This window comes from Pan paniscus, chromosome 13, assembly GCF_029289425.2.
Source record: "Pan paniscus chromosome 13, NHGRI_mPanPan1-v2.0_pri, whole genome shotgun sequence".
Lineage (NCBI taxonomy): Eukaryota > Metazoa > Chordata > Mammalia > Primates > Hominidae > Pan > Pan paniscus.
Genome location: NC_073262.2, coordinates 26171867 through 26186180, shown reverse-complemented (window position 1 = coordinate 26186180; position 14314 = coordinate 26171867). Strand labels below are relative to the sequence as shown.

The window sequence follows — 14314 nt, the reverse complement described above, 5'->3', positions numbered from 1 at the left end:
AGAAATCTTTAAGAAAATCAGCCTTTTGTTTATATAGTACATCTTTTTCTTTTTGTACTTTGTCTTCTGACTTAAAGTTTTCTAAGTAGAAATTTAAAAAGTTTATATAGTCAAATCAATCTATTTTTAATCAGTGTTATGGCTTCTGAGTTGCTGCCCGTGCAACATTCCCACCCTGTATGTTCCTCTAGTATTTTTATGTGTTTTACTTTTTACCATTAAATTTTGTTGAATATGTCACTTACTGGTGTTAGAAGTAGGATAGGAATTCAGCTTAATTTTTTTAAGATAACTAGTCTGTTATGCCAACACTCTTTTTTTTTCATTAGATACCTGTTTTATCCTCAGTAATTTGAAACATCATTTCCATTATACTCTGTTCTTGAGCTTGTTTCTCAATTCTTAATTTTGGCAAAGTTTCTCATTATGCCACCAAACTACCATATCAACATGTATATGTCATCTTTTTTATAGCTGCTATTTTATATTCTGTTATACATTTTCAAAATAAGATATTTCTTAACGTTTTTACTGTTTAAATCATATATAAAGCAAAATTTTATTTTTTCTTCCACTGTGCAGTAAGTCTCTGAAATTAATTGTAGATACCTGCTCCTGAGCTCCCCTTTAGTCAGTGCACTGTAATTTAGAGGTAGTCTGCAGTCAAATATGATGAACAATGTATAATTTCATAATTTCTCCTGAGTTTGAAGAATTTTTCTTTCTTTTCTAGCTTTTAATCTAGACAACGAGCAACCAGATTATGATATGGATTCAGAAGATGAGACTTTATTAAATAGACTTAACAGAAAGATGGAAATTAAGCCTTTGCAATTTGAAATTATGATTGACAGACTTGAAAAAGCCAGTTCTAATCAGGTACTGTACCATGTAAAGATGTCTCTTATCTTCTAGTTAACCCAATTTGCACCTTTATTTTGCATTTTTTTAAGACCTGAGTGTGTTGCATTTTACTGTTTCTTGGATTTCTTTTCCTGACATCCTGGAATTTCTGTTTACAATGTTCCGTGAGTGGAGAGTACTTAAGCACAATTTCTTTGAATAAGAGTATGAAGAGTACTGTTCTGACTGTTTTCCTGTTTGGATAAAAATAATACTAGTTACAATGTTATAATATTTTATTGATCCTTTCCATATGACTAGTATTGGTGCTTCCATAACTAAATTTGCTTGCTTGGATCTTTAAGGCAGTCATCTTAGGTCAAATCTTGCTCAGATATTAAGGTACTCATCATTTTAAATGGATTTTAATTTTAATTACTTATACATTATTTCAGTTCAGTGAGGGAAAAATTATTTACAAAAGAATATTCTTTAGTGAGGTATTTTATATATGGCACAGGTAATTTAAAATGGTACTGTCTTTCTGGAAAGCAGTCAAGCAGTGTAAGTCAGGAGCCTAAAAATATTTATGCACTTTGATTTAATAATCTCATCTCTTGGAATTGTTCACAAGAAAAATAATTAGAAAAAATGTCAGTGATTTTTGAGCAAGAATGTTCAGAATAAGATGTCTCTGAGGTAGACTATAACACAGGCATTAAAAATCATGATTTTGAAGGATGTCTAGTGCCATAGGAAATTGTACATTATATAATATCAGATTTAGAAAATAGGATACAGAACTCTTTATGTGGAAAACTTTGAGGTTTGTTTAATCATTTATACATGTGCATAGAAAGCAAAAGAATAAGGAAGTTTACAACAAAATGCTAACAGTGGTTATATTTGGGTGCTGCAATTGGTGATTTTTTTATGTTCTTTATCCTATTTTTCTATGTTTTCCAAATTTATCATGAGCTATGTGTAGATACTGTAATTAGATTTTTAAAATAAACTTTTTAAACATAATTTTTGGTGTACCTGTGTGGTATATTAATGTGCTAATTGTTATTAACATTCTAAGAAGTTAGAGATAGAGTTGCAAATAAACTTTTTACAGTAGATTGTTAAAACTTTTCATTAGTTTACCCATACAAATTTATTATTTTATTTTACCCTACAACTTAAATCTTTTAAATCTCTAAGGCATTACAAGCTCTTCAGAGCATTTTCCTTTGGCAAGTGACTTTGCTGCATATTTAGCCTATCAGTTTGCCTGCCCCCCCCCCACCATTTTGATGAAAAGTAATATCCACTGTACTATTCAAAGAAATACATTTTGAAAATTGAATTTTGTAAAATTCATGTTACTGGTTTTTGAGAGATTGTCTTACTTGGTTTTTTGTTGGGAGTTCTAAAAAAGTACCAAATTGATGTTCATTATAATTGGTGACTTACAGTTTTCCTGGGATTTTAGTCTCAGCCATCAGGTAAAGTTTCAGTTTTTCTTTAGTTGTAAATTTTCTTAGCAATCCTAGGCTGGATCAGCCTTTTGGTATTTTTATGATTTTCTATGATTGCTCAGAAACTACTCATAGTGGCTGAGATGATACCATCAGAAGCCTTAAGCTCTCTGTTCTGTAATTTGCTTTCAGTCAGTAAGCAATATTTAGTGTCCAGGTGGACAAGGCAGGTGATAGCAGTGAGTAAGACAGATGACAAAAATTCTGCCCTTGTTCAGCGTATTATCCAAGTGGAGACAGGATAAACAAAAAAACATGTAAGCAATACAGTTAACTGTGCACATATAATCAGCCCCATCCTATTTTAGTTCTCTTTGCTCAGGGACAAGCTTCTAGGCTGTGAAACAAGTAGCTAGGCACAGAGCATGATAGCATCTACTTTCAGCAATGGAAAGTAAAAGTGGAGGTTTTGTCATTGGAAGAAAGTAATGGTCCTGCATTAGAATCAAGGATTAAAGATAACAAAGGGCTATCTTCATTCCATTCCCTGATCTGTTAATTTATGGATCTCTTTACTTTTCCTTTATGGGGGCTGGCATAGTACTAGGTCCTGGGACAAGGAATCAAGTTTGTAGTTAAACTACTATTTATTAGGTTAACAGAAAACCACAAAAGATAGACTTAGGCAAACCTGCCTCTGTTATTCTGGGAGACTATTTCAATGAAGTCATGATTGAAAACTCCTGTTGTCAAATGCTCTAATTATTTTCAGTCCCAATCTGTTTATTTGATTTGTGCTCTCATATCTTGGAGCTGTCTTCACCTTTTTTTAAAAAATAAAAATACAGTTTATTCCCTCTGGTTTTATTGTTTCTCATGACCATTCCTTCTTTCTTTTGCTTGATCCCTTTCATTCAACTCCTGTAAACATCAGGGTTTCTTGAAATTCTGTTCTTGGTTTTCTTATCCTACATATTTTTGTGTAATATCAGCTCAGTGAGTATTTTTGTAGATATAATAATGTATTACCTTTGGCCTTGACCTCTTTCTCAAACTCCAGGATTTTTTTCCCCCTTTTGGTTTTGCCTATTAACATCTTCACCTGGATGGTCCACAGTCCCCTCAAGTTTATCCTTTTGGGAACTGAACTTACTGTCTTACCATATGTAATCTTGTAATCCTTATCTCTTCAGTAACTCCCAAACTCAGATCCATCCATTTTTTATCCCTTTCCTTCACTGATAACTAATTCACTTCAGGGTTTGTCCGGTTTTATCAAAGCACTGAATGAAGGAAAGGGATTTGACAAACCCATGAATTGAATGTTATCAAATTGTTTGATTTAGTATCTTCTTTCCAATGTGACAACTAATTGCAGTACCTAACCTGAGACTGAATCTTGTAGTGGACGGGAGTAGGGGGATGCTATGAAGATTATTTTTGAGTCAATTGACAGTATTGGAATATAGAGAGTAGATTACATAATATTTTCAATGTTAAATTTACTAAAGTTGAAGGCTGTGATTATGAAAGAAAATATCCCTATTCTTAAGAAATATACACTTAAGTATCTAGGAGTAAAGAGCCATGATATGTATAACTTCCCACCCTCAAAAGGATCAGAAAAAAAATTGTATACACACACACACACACAATTAGAGCTTGAATGCACACAAATGTTAAAGCAAATAAATACAAAAGCTAACAATACATGAGTCTTGGTGTAAATGGATATACAGTGTTCTTTGAAATGTTTTATTCTTGCAAGTTTTCTAAATATTTGAGATTAAAGTTAATTTTTAAAAATCACAAGCCATCTTAAATGGCATTCTCTTTCATAGGATTTTCTCTAAAATAAATAATAAAACACTTTCCAAGAAATGTGTTTTTAATTTTTCTTTTGAAAACCCTCAGTGTTTTAATGTATAAACCCTTATCTCATTCCTAAACTATTGAACACGCGATTTTTAGTTACTGATTAACCTTCTATATACCCTATTGACCTTTCACTGCTCTCCACTTACCACACATTCCCATAGAAAGACCACTTCTGCCCAAAACAGAACTCTCCTTCTAACACCCTGGGTAATCATTTTCCATCATTTTCCTTCCTTTCTACCTCCATACTACCTTTTACTCCTGTAGAAGCATAATCCTAAACCCTTTCTAACTCTTCCTTGTGTACCTGTATAGTCCTCGAATATTTTATTTTCACTTATCTCCTCTCTCATTTCTTCAGTCTTTCTCTCTCTGCCCCAAAAGATGCCCAAGTCCCTATTTCCAGGAGAACCCTTTCATTTGACCCTATCCTTCTCAGCAAACTACCACCCATTGTCTCTTCTTTCTTTGTCATAGTTAAATTTTCAGAAGTTTGGCTATACTTGGTGCTTCTTATGTTTACCTTTTACTCACATCACAATCCATTTCACTTTACTGAAATTGCAGTGTTTAAGGTTACCAGTGGTCTCCTAATTGTCATCAGGAGCCTCTTTTCAACTTGTATCCTACTTAATATCCCTGCAGTATTGAATGATGTTGACCAGGACATTTTCCTGATTATTTTCTTCTTTCTTCATCTCCTCTTTATCTTCAGTGTTGATATTTCCTTTGTTATCTGTCCCCTGCATTTTTTCATTTATCTTAAGCTGCTAATAGTTTTTTGCTGGTTCCCAAATGCTCCAGAGCTGGATTTCTAGTGGAACCTCTCCACCTAAGCAAGTATTTCAAATTTAACATCTCCAGACCTCCTTTGCCTCCCCCAGTTTTGCTCTCCGATATGGTTTGGATTTGTGTCCCTGCTCAAATATCATGTGGAATTGTGATCTCCAGTGTTTGTGGAGGGCCTGGTGGAGATGATTGGATCGTGAGAGTGGATTTTCCCCTTGCTGTTGTCATGATAGTGAGTTCTCACAAGATCTCACAACATTGTTTTACAAGATCGATTCACAAGATTGTTTCACAAACTTGTTCTCACAAGAATGTTTAAGTGTATATAGCACCTCCCCTTTCTCTCTCTTTCTTCTGCTCCCACCACATAAGATGTGCCTGCTTCCCTTTCGCCTTCTCCCATGACTATAAATTTCTTGAGGCCTCCCCAGCCATGCTACCTGTACAGCCCGCAGCACCATGAGCCAATTAAACCTCTTTTCTTTATAAATTACCCAGTCTTAGGTAGTTCTTTATAGCAATGCAAGAACAGACTAATATACTCTCTTTCTTAATTAATGATATCATTTTCGTCTTCCTTCTAGTTGGCCAGTTTGCACTTTAGTGCCGACTTCTTTAAAATCATCCCAAACATCACTAAATCAAACCAGTTTTTTGTTCCACAATGTTGCACAGGTTGAGTATACCTTATCCAAAATGTTTGGGACCAGAAGTGTTTTGGGTTTTAGATTATTTCACATTTTGGAATATTTACAGATATATAATGAGATTATTTGGGGATGGAACCCAACTGTAAACATGAAATTTATTTATGTTTCATATATACTTTATACACACAGTCTGAAGGTAATTTTTTTACAATATTTTAAATAATTTTGTGAATGAAACAGTTTTGACTGCATTTTGATTGTGATCTGTCAAATAACGTCAGATGTGGAATTTTACACTTGTAGCATCATGTTGGGACTCAAAAAAAAATTGATTTTGGAGCATTTCAGATTTATAGATTAGAGCTGCTCAACCTGTATTTGTTGCCTGTACCATGTTCCCTTATTTTTATTATTTTTCACCTGGACCACTGCTATTCTGCCACTAGCTATTTTATTAAAAATTCATCTTCTTAAAAAAGAAAAACTTCATTGGCTTCCACTGTCTATAAAGTGAAATCTGAACCATCTGATTCCAGCCATGCTGAACTTCTTTCTGGTCCTCTAATGTACCATACCTTTTATAGCTTTACATTGTTTCTTCTGCCTGTAATGCCAGGTCCTCTATTTATAATAGTTTTTAGTAAAATTATCACCTTGGGATACAGGCTACATGTTTACTAAGACTGTAGTGTAAGACTAAATATTTGCTGTTCCAGCTATAGTCCTCATGCCGGTGGTGTTCATAGTACCAGCAGCAGTGGTTTCCCTACTGGATCAGTTCTGTGGCCTGATTTTAGGCATTATGGATTCCAAGCCTGATTCACCAGTACTTCTGAAGATGTAGAACTATCCAGTATCTTGTAATAAATTCCATCTATTGCTTGCAAATAGAAACTTTGACTGATACATGTTCTCAACCTTCATTGTACTTAGAAAATTCAAATTAAAAGCGCCTAAAACTCAATATAATAATCACATCATCGGTTTTTTTTTTTTCATCATGCAGCATTTTAATTGTTTACTTGATACTGCATTATTGATTATGCTTTGGATGGGGCAGACCACAAGCAGTGGCAGTTAGGAAAAAGTGGTTCTCACGTGCACTAGGAACAAGTACATTTTTACATGGGAGAGGGTGCCTCCTGTATTTTTTAATTTAGTATGTAGCATGTTGAAATGGATATGTTCTTTACTATGATGTTGAAGTATTTGTGTATTAAAAATGAAATTTGGTCTAGATCTTTTGAAGCAGTCCCAGTGAACCCCATCACACAATAAAATTTTAAAACCACCATACCATGCTGTAATGTGTGTGTACATGTATTTTATAATTATGTTATATAAAGTTAATGAGCAGTCAGATTATAAAAGTAATTTGAGTTTATGTCTTCCATTTCATCTCATTTAAAGTGTTGTCCTATCCAGATTTGTTTTAACTTTGTATTATTAAAAGATCAGGGGGTCATTCCTATGACTGCAGAGAAGGTTAGTTTCAGCATCAGTGATCTATCAATATGTAGACAGAATTGTCTCCTAAACGGCAGATTAATAGAATTCTTGACAGTTTTGAAGACCTTAGAAGATTATTCATAGAATTGAAGAGATCTTTTTTTTCTGATCATTTTATCATTCTAATTTCCTTATTCTATTTGTGGTTCAATGTGGGTTGCCACTGTTGAGAATCAGAAAACTATAGTGGAAAACTTTAGAGGAAGAAATGAATTGATAAACAAATCCTTCTAAAATAGTCATCTCAAGCATGAAGATTATATGTGTTTTAATGGATTAGTATCACCTTTCTATGGGAGAGAAAAGTATTTCATTTAGCTGTATTGCATTAGCAGTCTTCGAATTTACACAGCTATTTTCTTTTTTGATGTAGGCATATGTCCCTTAAAAAAAAAGTAGCACATGGTTTATGTTTGGGCACTTACCCAAAGACAGGAGAACTTTATAACTCTACCAGTCTTTGTTGTTGTAGTCTGAAGACTTCTTCCATTTTCTGGGTCTTTGGAGAAGAAAATGTTTTCTCCTTAATTTAATTTGTGCAGAATACTCAAAATGTGTAACCATGTATATTTTGATTTCATTGAATGCTGACGTTTTCATTTCAGATTGGCTTGCCGTAATTTTGTGGCATTGTGTAAATTAGGGGTCATTTGCTAAATAAGATGTTTTCAGTGTTATCTATTTAGAATCATAATTTCACTGTGTTGGTTTTGAGCTGTGGTCATTCATTCTTGAAGAGTATAAGGTAAAAAGTGGTCATTTAACTCTTTTTGAATTTAATGTAAATGCTTGTTATTTGGAAGCCTGCCTTTGGTAGTATTTAGGCTGTTACACAAATAATAAACCATAGATTTGAAAGAAGTAAAGTTAAAAAAGAAGTTGTGTAGCAAAGAGGTGTTCACTTAACAACCCTGAACACAGTATAGGCAGTCCCAGATGGAAATTTGTCCTACTCTGCCCTGTATCTTATTACAGTAATGCTCAGTTCCAAAGTTCTCACATTGTTCCCTTATTAATTAATTTGTGTTTGTCTTACCTTTGTTGCCATGTCATGAGTTTCTTTAGGTAGCAAATTCATCTTAAAGTTTTTTCCCTTATCTTCCCCACATTCTATAACCCATTAATGGGCTGATGGTAGTTAATTTTTAATAACTTCCTAGTTGACTGTTTTGTAAATTAAATTACTGCTTAACTCAATGTTTTATAAATTAGAATACATTAATTTTTACATATAATGTATTCATTTATGTATTCAAAATATATTTATTGAAATTACAGATTTTGATGATTAACAGACTAAGTGGTCCTTGTCTTCATAGAGCTAGTAGCCATCTAGAAGAAAAGCCTATATGGTAGGATAATTTTTTTTTATCTCCCCATCCCTGTAAGTAAATAATGTAAATCAACTCAGAGCTATCTTGGAAATAATAAATTTACCAGACTTTTTTGCCAGTTAAGTAACTGGTTTCTACTGCTTTTTAGTGAATGAATTACGTGCTAAATGATGGAACATTTTTATTTTTAATTTTTTTAGAGTTAGGGGGTCTCAGTATGCTGCCCAGACTGGACTTGAACTCCTGAGCTTAAGTGACTCTCCCGAGTAGCTAGGACTACAGTTGCATGCCACTGTGCCTGGCTGCTAAATGACAGAACTTTTTTTATACTGTATAAAAATAGTAAGGTTCTGATTTTGCAGATTTTTAATCATGTGACTTAATAATGTGTGACTGATTTATCTACAAGTAGTTCTTCCCCACTCAAATTGATGCTGTACCCACAATAGAGATACAGTGATACTAGTTGCCTCAGAGTAGCTAAAGATAATTTTTACAGAATTATTAAAACCAAGATTACTCATAAAATAGAAAGTTGCTTTATAACAACATACAGCAGTGAACTGAAAAAATAGTTAACACTGGAAAGAAATATCAGAATGTTTAACTGTAAAGTGTGTGTTGAATTCTTATTACTTGTGATATAAAGACGGCTTTTAACAACACGGCAATACACATTGTAAGCTGGAGCAAGAAGCACCAGAGAAAGAAATCTGAGCAGGTATTTTAATCTCAACATACCATGCAGGAGCATAGGAAGCAGTGTTAACCTGAGTATTGTTATGTAAGAAACTCATTAACGTTCTGCTGATATGGTGGAAAGAGCACTTACCCTTCTCCCCATTCGGAGGTTAGATTAAGCTCTTGATTTAGTAGTGAAGATAACAAAATTTTATCAGAAGTGAAATGATCAAGAAGCTGAAGAACATGTAACACATCACAGAATTGTTTCCCTTGGCCTCCAGAACACATGAGAACTGCCTGTGTTGCTGTCAGTACAAGGTAGAATTTTAGTAGATCTAGAAAGCTGTGTTCTTATTCTACCACTGTTGTTGTAGACTGGGGTTGACATCACCATTCCGGAGAGCTCCAGCTAACGGTAGAAAGGTATCCACTTAAAGGTGGATGTTTGGAAATACTGGTTCTTATGGTGTGGTCTTATTTTCCAGACTCTGGCTATCCACTTTAAGGACCAAATGCAGCCTCTCAAATGTAGTTAAGCTACCTCTACTAAGAGATTGGGTAACCATAGAATGGCCACTTAGTATTTTAATGCACTAAATGTAATTGTGACATGGACTAGAATACTTGAGTTGACATTGTCAGTGTGTTCTCTTCCTGTGGTCAAACTAGGCAGACAAATTACAATAAGAAACCGATGAATTAATTCTGGAAATAATCATCATAGGACTTGAAGTCCAGTGATCAGTGCATTTATTCCATGAAGTTATACCAACACAAGAAATCATTAGAAATTTATTTGGTGAATTTTGAGTTCTTCAATAGACTTCATACAACATACAGGTCAATTTTTATATTGATCTTATAATTTCAATGAGAAAAATTTTCATTTCCAAGTATAGGGAAACATTTCTTGGGAAATATCTCAGCTTCTGAAAATGAGCCTTCATCTCTAAAATAATACAAGTAAAAAGATTGAGATAGCATCACTTCAGGGAGACTTCCCAGCCCTAAAATGGCATGATCTTTTTCTAATGTTTGCTGTAAATGGATATGTGTAACCCCCATTCCATCCTGCTAAAGCCGATTGTCTTATCTGATCTCAAGGTGCAAGGCAACAAATATGACCAAGCAAATGTTTACAGCCTTAATTTGAGATGTGTCAGCATTATGCTGGCTGCACTGATAAAGAGGTAGGTCCCTGAAATACCAGCATTAGAGCTCCTAAGGGAACCATCCATCCTAGGGCCACTGTCCCAGGACATGACGTTGTCATTAGCAGAATGAGTGTTAAGAATAAGGATTCTCTAGTACTTAACCCTTGGATAGAGGAATTATTTTATATGTCACTGGTACAAAGAATTCAAAATTGCATAATGTTGAAACTTCTGGAAACATGCTAAGTTTGTTTTTATAATCAATTCCGAAAGAGGTATATTATAGTAAGTTGCGATATATTAGAGAATATTCATCTTTTATTTTGGACGCACATGAAAAGAAACCCCCATACCTCCTACTTTCTGTAGGAGAAAAACAAGCTATTAGACTTGAAAACTGATAGATCCTCAAATGTGTATAATATCAGAGTTTTGAAAGATCTTGGATGTCTTCTAGTCCAAGACTTGCCTGAGGCATATATTTATTATAGTCTTCCCAAATATCATTCATCCAGCCTTCTTAAATATTATCAGTGATACAACTCACTGTCTCTCAGGGAAAATTACTAATTTTTAGATAAATCTCCTAATTAATAATTCCTTCATTAGGTTGAATTGAATTGTGTCTTCACCTACCATAATATTATCTGTTAGTAGTTATTGAAACTGGTCGCATTTTTTTCTACAACCATAAGCTAACTTTTATTTCTTTTTGCAAACATTGTAGCCAATGACATTTTGTATTTTTCATTTAGCTTGTAACACTTCAAGAAGCAAAACTGCTGCTAAACGAAGATGATTACCTTATTAAAGCTGTATATGACTACTGGGTGAGAAAACGTAAAAACTGCAGGGGGCCATCCCTCATTCCTCAGATAAAACAAGAGAAAAGAGATGGCTCTACCAACAATGACCCTTATGTTGCCTTTCGGAGAAGAACAGAGAAAATGCAAACTCGAAAGGTAATGTGCAAATTAGGTTTCATTGAAGGTAGCTTAATAGTATTTAAGATCAATCATTTTTTTTCTAATAACTTGAATAATTTTAACATAATGGGAGCTAATGGCATTGATGACTTTCTATAAGAAATCCTACTTTTCGTCTGATCCGTGGTCAGACACATTATCCATTGCGCCACTGGTCCACCACAAGAAATCCTACTTTTCAGTAGCTTCTATTGGCCAGTTGTTTACGCTGTTTATCTGCTACCTATGCCTTTTATAAATTTACTGATCATACCATTTTATGCTTGCAGTTGAAGTGATAAGAGGAATTTTGTGTCCTTATGCACCTTGGAAGTTTTGATCTCTTCAGTAAACTAAATATTCTATCACAGATCTCCTGTGTTTGGGAAGCTGATAACTTGAAATACTACTACTATTCCTTGTTGCTCGCTTGAGACTTTACAGTTCCTTGGAAACCATATTGTAGTTCTTCCAAATGAAAATGGACCTTGCTGCCTCTGGCTGCTACAGGGTCGTGGGAAGTAGGGAAGGGTTCATTTTCAACCCTCTTCTGCAAACAGTCAAAAGTAAGAGTGGAATCTTTCTCCTTTTCTGAGTTGTCAGTTGTGTTCGATTTCAAATTGATGAGCTTGTTCCCATCTGGCTTTCAGAAGCAGTATGAAGCAGAATTTTAAGTAAGAGAAACAGGATCTCATACTGTTAAATGATATGGTATAGAGGAAAGCACTGTTCTGGAGGAGTATTCACTGTCTTCCATTTCTCATAATTAACAGTTAACACCACACACAGTAGTACATTCTCTAACATTGCAAAGTATCAGGAACGTATAAATGTAAAATAAGGAATTATAATTGGAGGCAAAGCATTTTCTGTGGATTCTCCTAACATTGAAAGCTTGTCCTTGTCAGCTGTTAATATAACAGCTGTGAAGCATGACAGCTGCCAAGGATAGTATATTTTAGGAAAAACTCTCTTCCTGGTTAATAACCAGAATTTCTATAATTCTTGAGGATGTGATTTTTTTAAACATTAGAGGATGGATTTCCCAAGTGTAGATGACATTCCCTAACCCAGACTTGAGTTTTTAATTTGGCATTCTGGTTCTTAGCTAAGGGAATCTACAATATTTTATGAAGATTTGGCACTTTCCTAAGACTGAAACGAGATAAGTTCATAAATATATTAAGACTTTATAAATGTGGACTATTGGACATGAGGAAAGAGAGGTTTATCTAAATCATTAAAAAAAAACCTGAACTATCAATCGCTTTTTGAAAGCAGTATACAGGCGTGAGAAGTAGGGAAGGGTTCATTTTCAACCCTTATATATGTCATATATATGTTGCATAACATTTCGGTCACTGACGGGCTGCATATATGATGGTGATCCCCTAAAATTACAATACTGTACTTTTACTGTACCTTTTCTATGTTTAGATATGTTAGATACACAAGTGCTTACCTTATGTTAGAGTTGCCTACAGTATTCAGTACAGTAACACACTGTACAGGTTTGTAGCCTAGCAGCAATAGGCTATACCTTCTAGGTTTATGTAAGTACACTGTGACATTTGTGCAACAAAGAAATTGCCTAACAACACATTTCTCAGATCTTTATTTGTTCGATTATTTCTTTAAGAGACTGGATCTTACTGTATTGCCCAGACTGGTCTTGAACTCCTGGGCTCAAGCTGTCCTCCCGCCTTGGCCTCCCAAAGTGCTGGGATTACAGGTGTGAGCCACCACATCCAACCCCTCAGATCTTATCTGTGTCATTAAGCAATGCATGACTGTAATTAATTTCAGATATATTGCAAAACAGACTGTTAGCAATGCCTTTTGAAGGAAATCATTGGACTTCCTTTAGTGAATGGGTATGGAATACTTAAGATTAGCAGTATTTATTGGCATATTGACAATATTTTCTGAGTGTTAAAATATGTTTTCTTCTTCTTTTGTTCTAACCATTAGAGAATTGCTAGTAACTGGTTCTTGTGTTTAGGCATTTCTTCATTTTGTGATCACTAATACAGGTTTTCCTGACACTCTGATTCCTGCCCTTTCTCTTGTTTGTTATTTTTCCATTTTCCTCTGCAAAGAGGTACACTTTCTTTTCTGATGCTCTTTACTTTTTATTCCTTTCTGTTTTCAGTTGTGGGACCAAAGACGATTGATTCCCTATCATGCTCACCATTGCTAGTTAGAAATGTTTATGTGATTTGAAACGAGAAAAATGGGAAAGCACTCAAATAATGAATACTCCCTAGGTGTTCAGGAGGTGGCAAGCATTGGGTTATGCAAAAATGAATACAACTAACAAAGGCTCTCTGTTTTCTGTTTCTGCAAACTCAAAAACACTTGTGTAGTTGATGCAAAGGGTAAAAGGTCTTCTAAAATATTTGTTTGGCTGTCTGGAATTTAATTTTAAGTCGCTGAACTAATATTTAATTAAGGAGCATGTGAATACTTCGGGGCATTCTTAAATGAGATAGTCTTAAGGCACCAGCATGTCTTAATGCACTGATTGGGAAATCCTGGATCAGCATATACATTTAATATATTTAACCACGTAGATTCAACTCTTATTGTCTGTGCCTTCTCTCTTCCCTCTGTGAGGCCCAGAAGAAGTAAGATAGTTAAGAGAGGAAATTCCCAGCATAGTGGTTGTCAGTTCTAGCTGCTCTACATAACAGTCACCTGTGAATCATCTTTGGTCATGAAAAGATGTACAGTTTATTCTATAGTGTAACCATTTGAGAACCACTTCCCTAGAGATTTGGCAGCAAGTACAGAACTGTAATATGTAACTGTATTAGGGAGAAAGGAGTTGGCCCTGAGCAGAGATGGTTGTGAGAAGGAGTAAAGGGGGCAAGTGGATTTGAATACAGGGAATAGGGCCGTCTTAGAAGAATAGAAAAAATGTCAATATGAACTTGTGGTTTTTAATATTGATATAGTTAGGGCTGGGCGTGGTGGCTCACGCCTGTAATCCCAGCACTTTGGGAGACTGAGGCGGGTGAATCACAAGGTCAGGAGTTCAAGATC

General features: G+C 34.7%; 1 protein-coding gene across 3 annotated transcripts in view; it reads left to right on the top strand.

Annotated features, from left to right (window-relative positions):
- The window catches only part of EPC2 (enhancer of polycomb homolog 2), a 143728-nt gene that overhangs the window by 98155 nt on the left and 31259 nt on the right, over positions 1-14314 (top strand). For all 3 annotated transcript variants that reach the window (XM_034954023.3, XM_034954024.3, XM_003816689.6), the window contains exons 3-4: positions 734-879; positions 11060-11266. In XM_034954023.3, coding sequence (XP_034809914.1) covers positions 734-879; positions 11060-11266 — 353 coding nt within the window. The remainder of the gene's footprint in view (positions 1-733; positions 880-11059; positions 11267-14314) is intronic.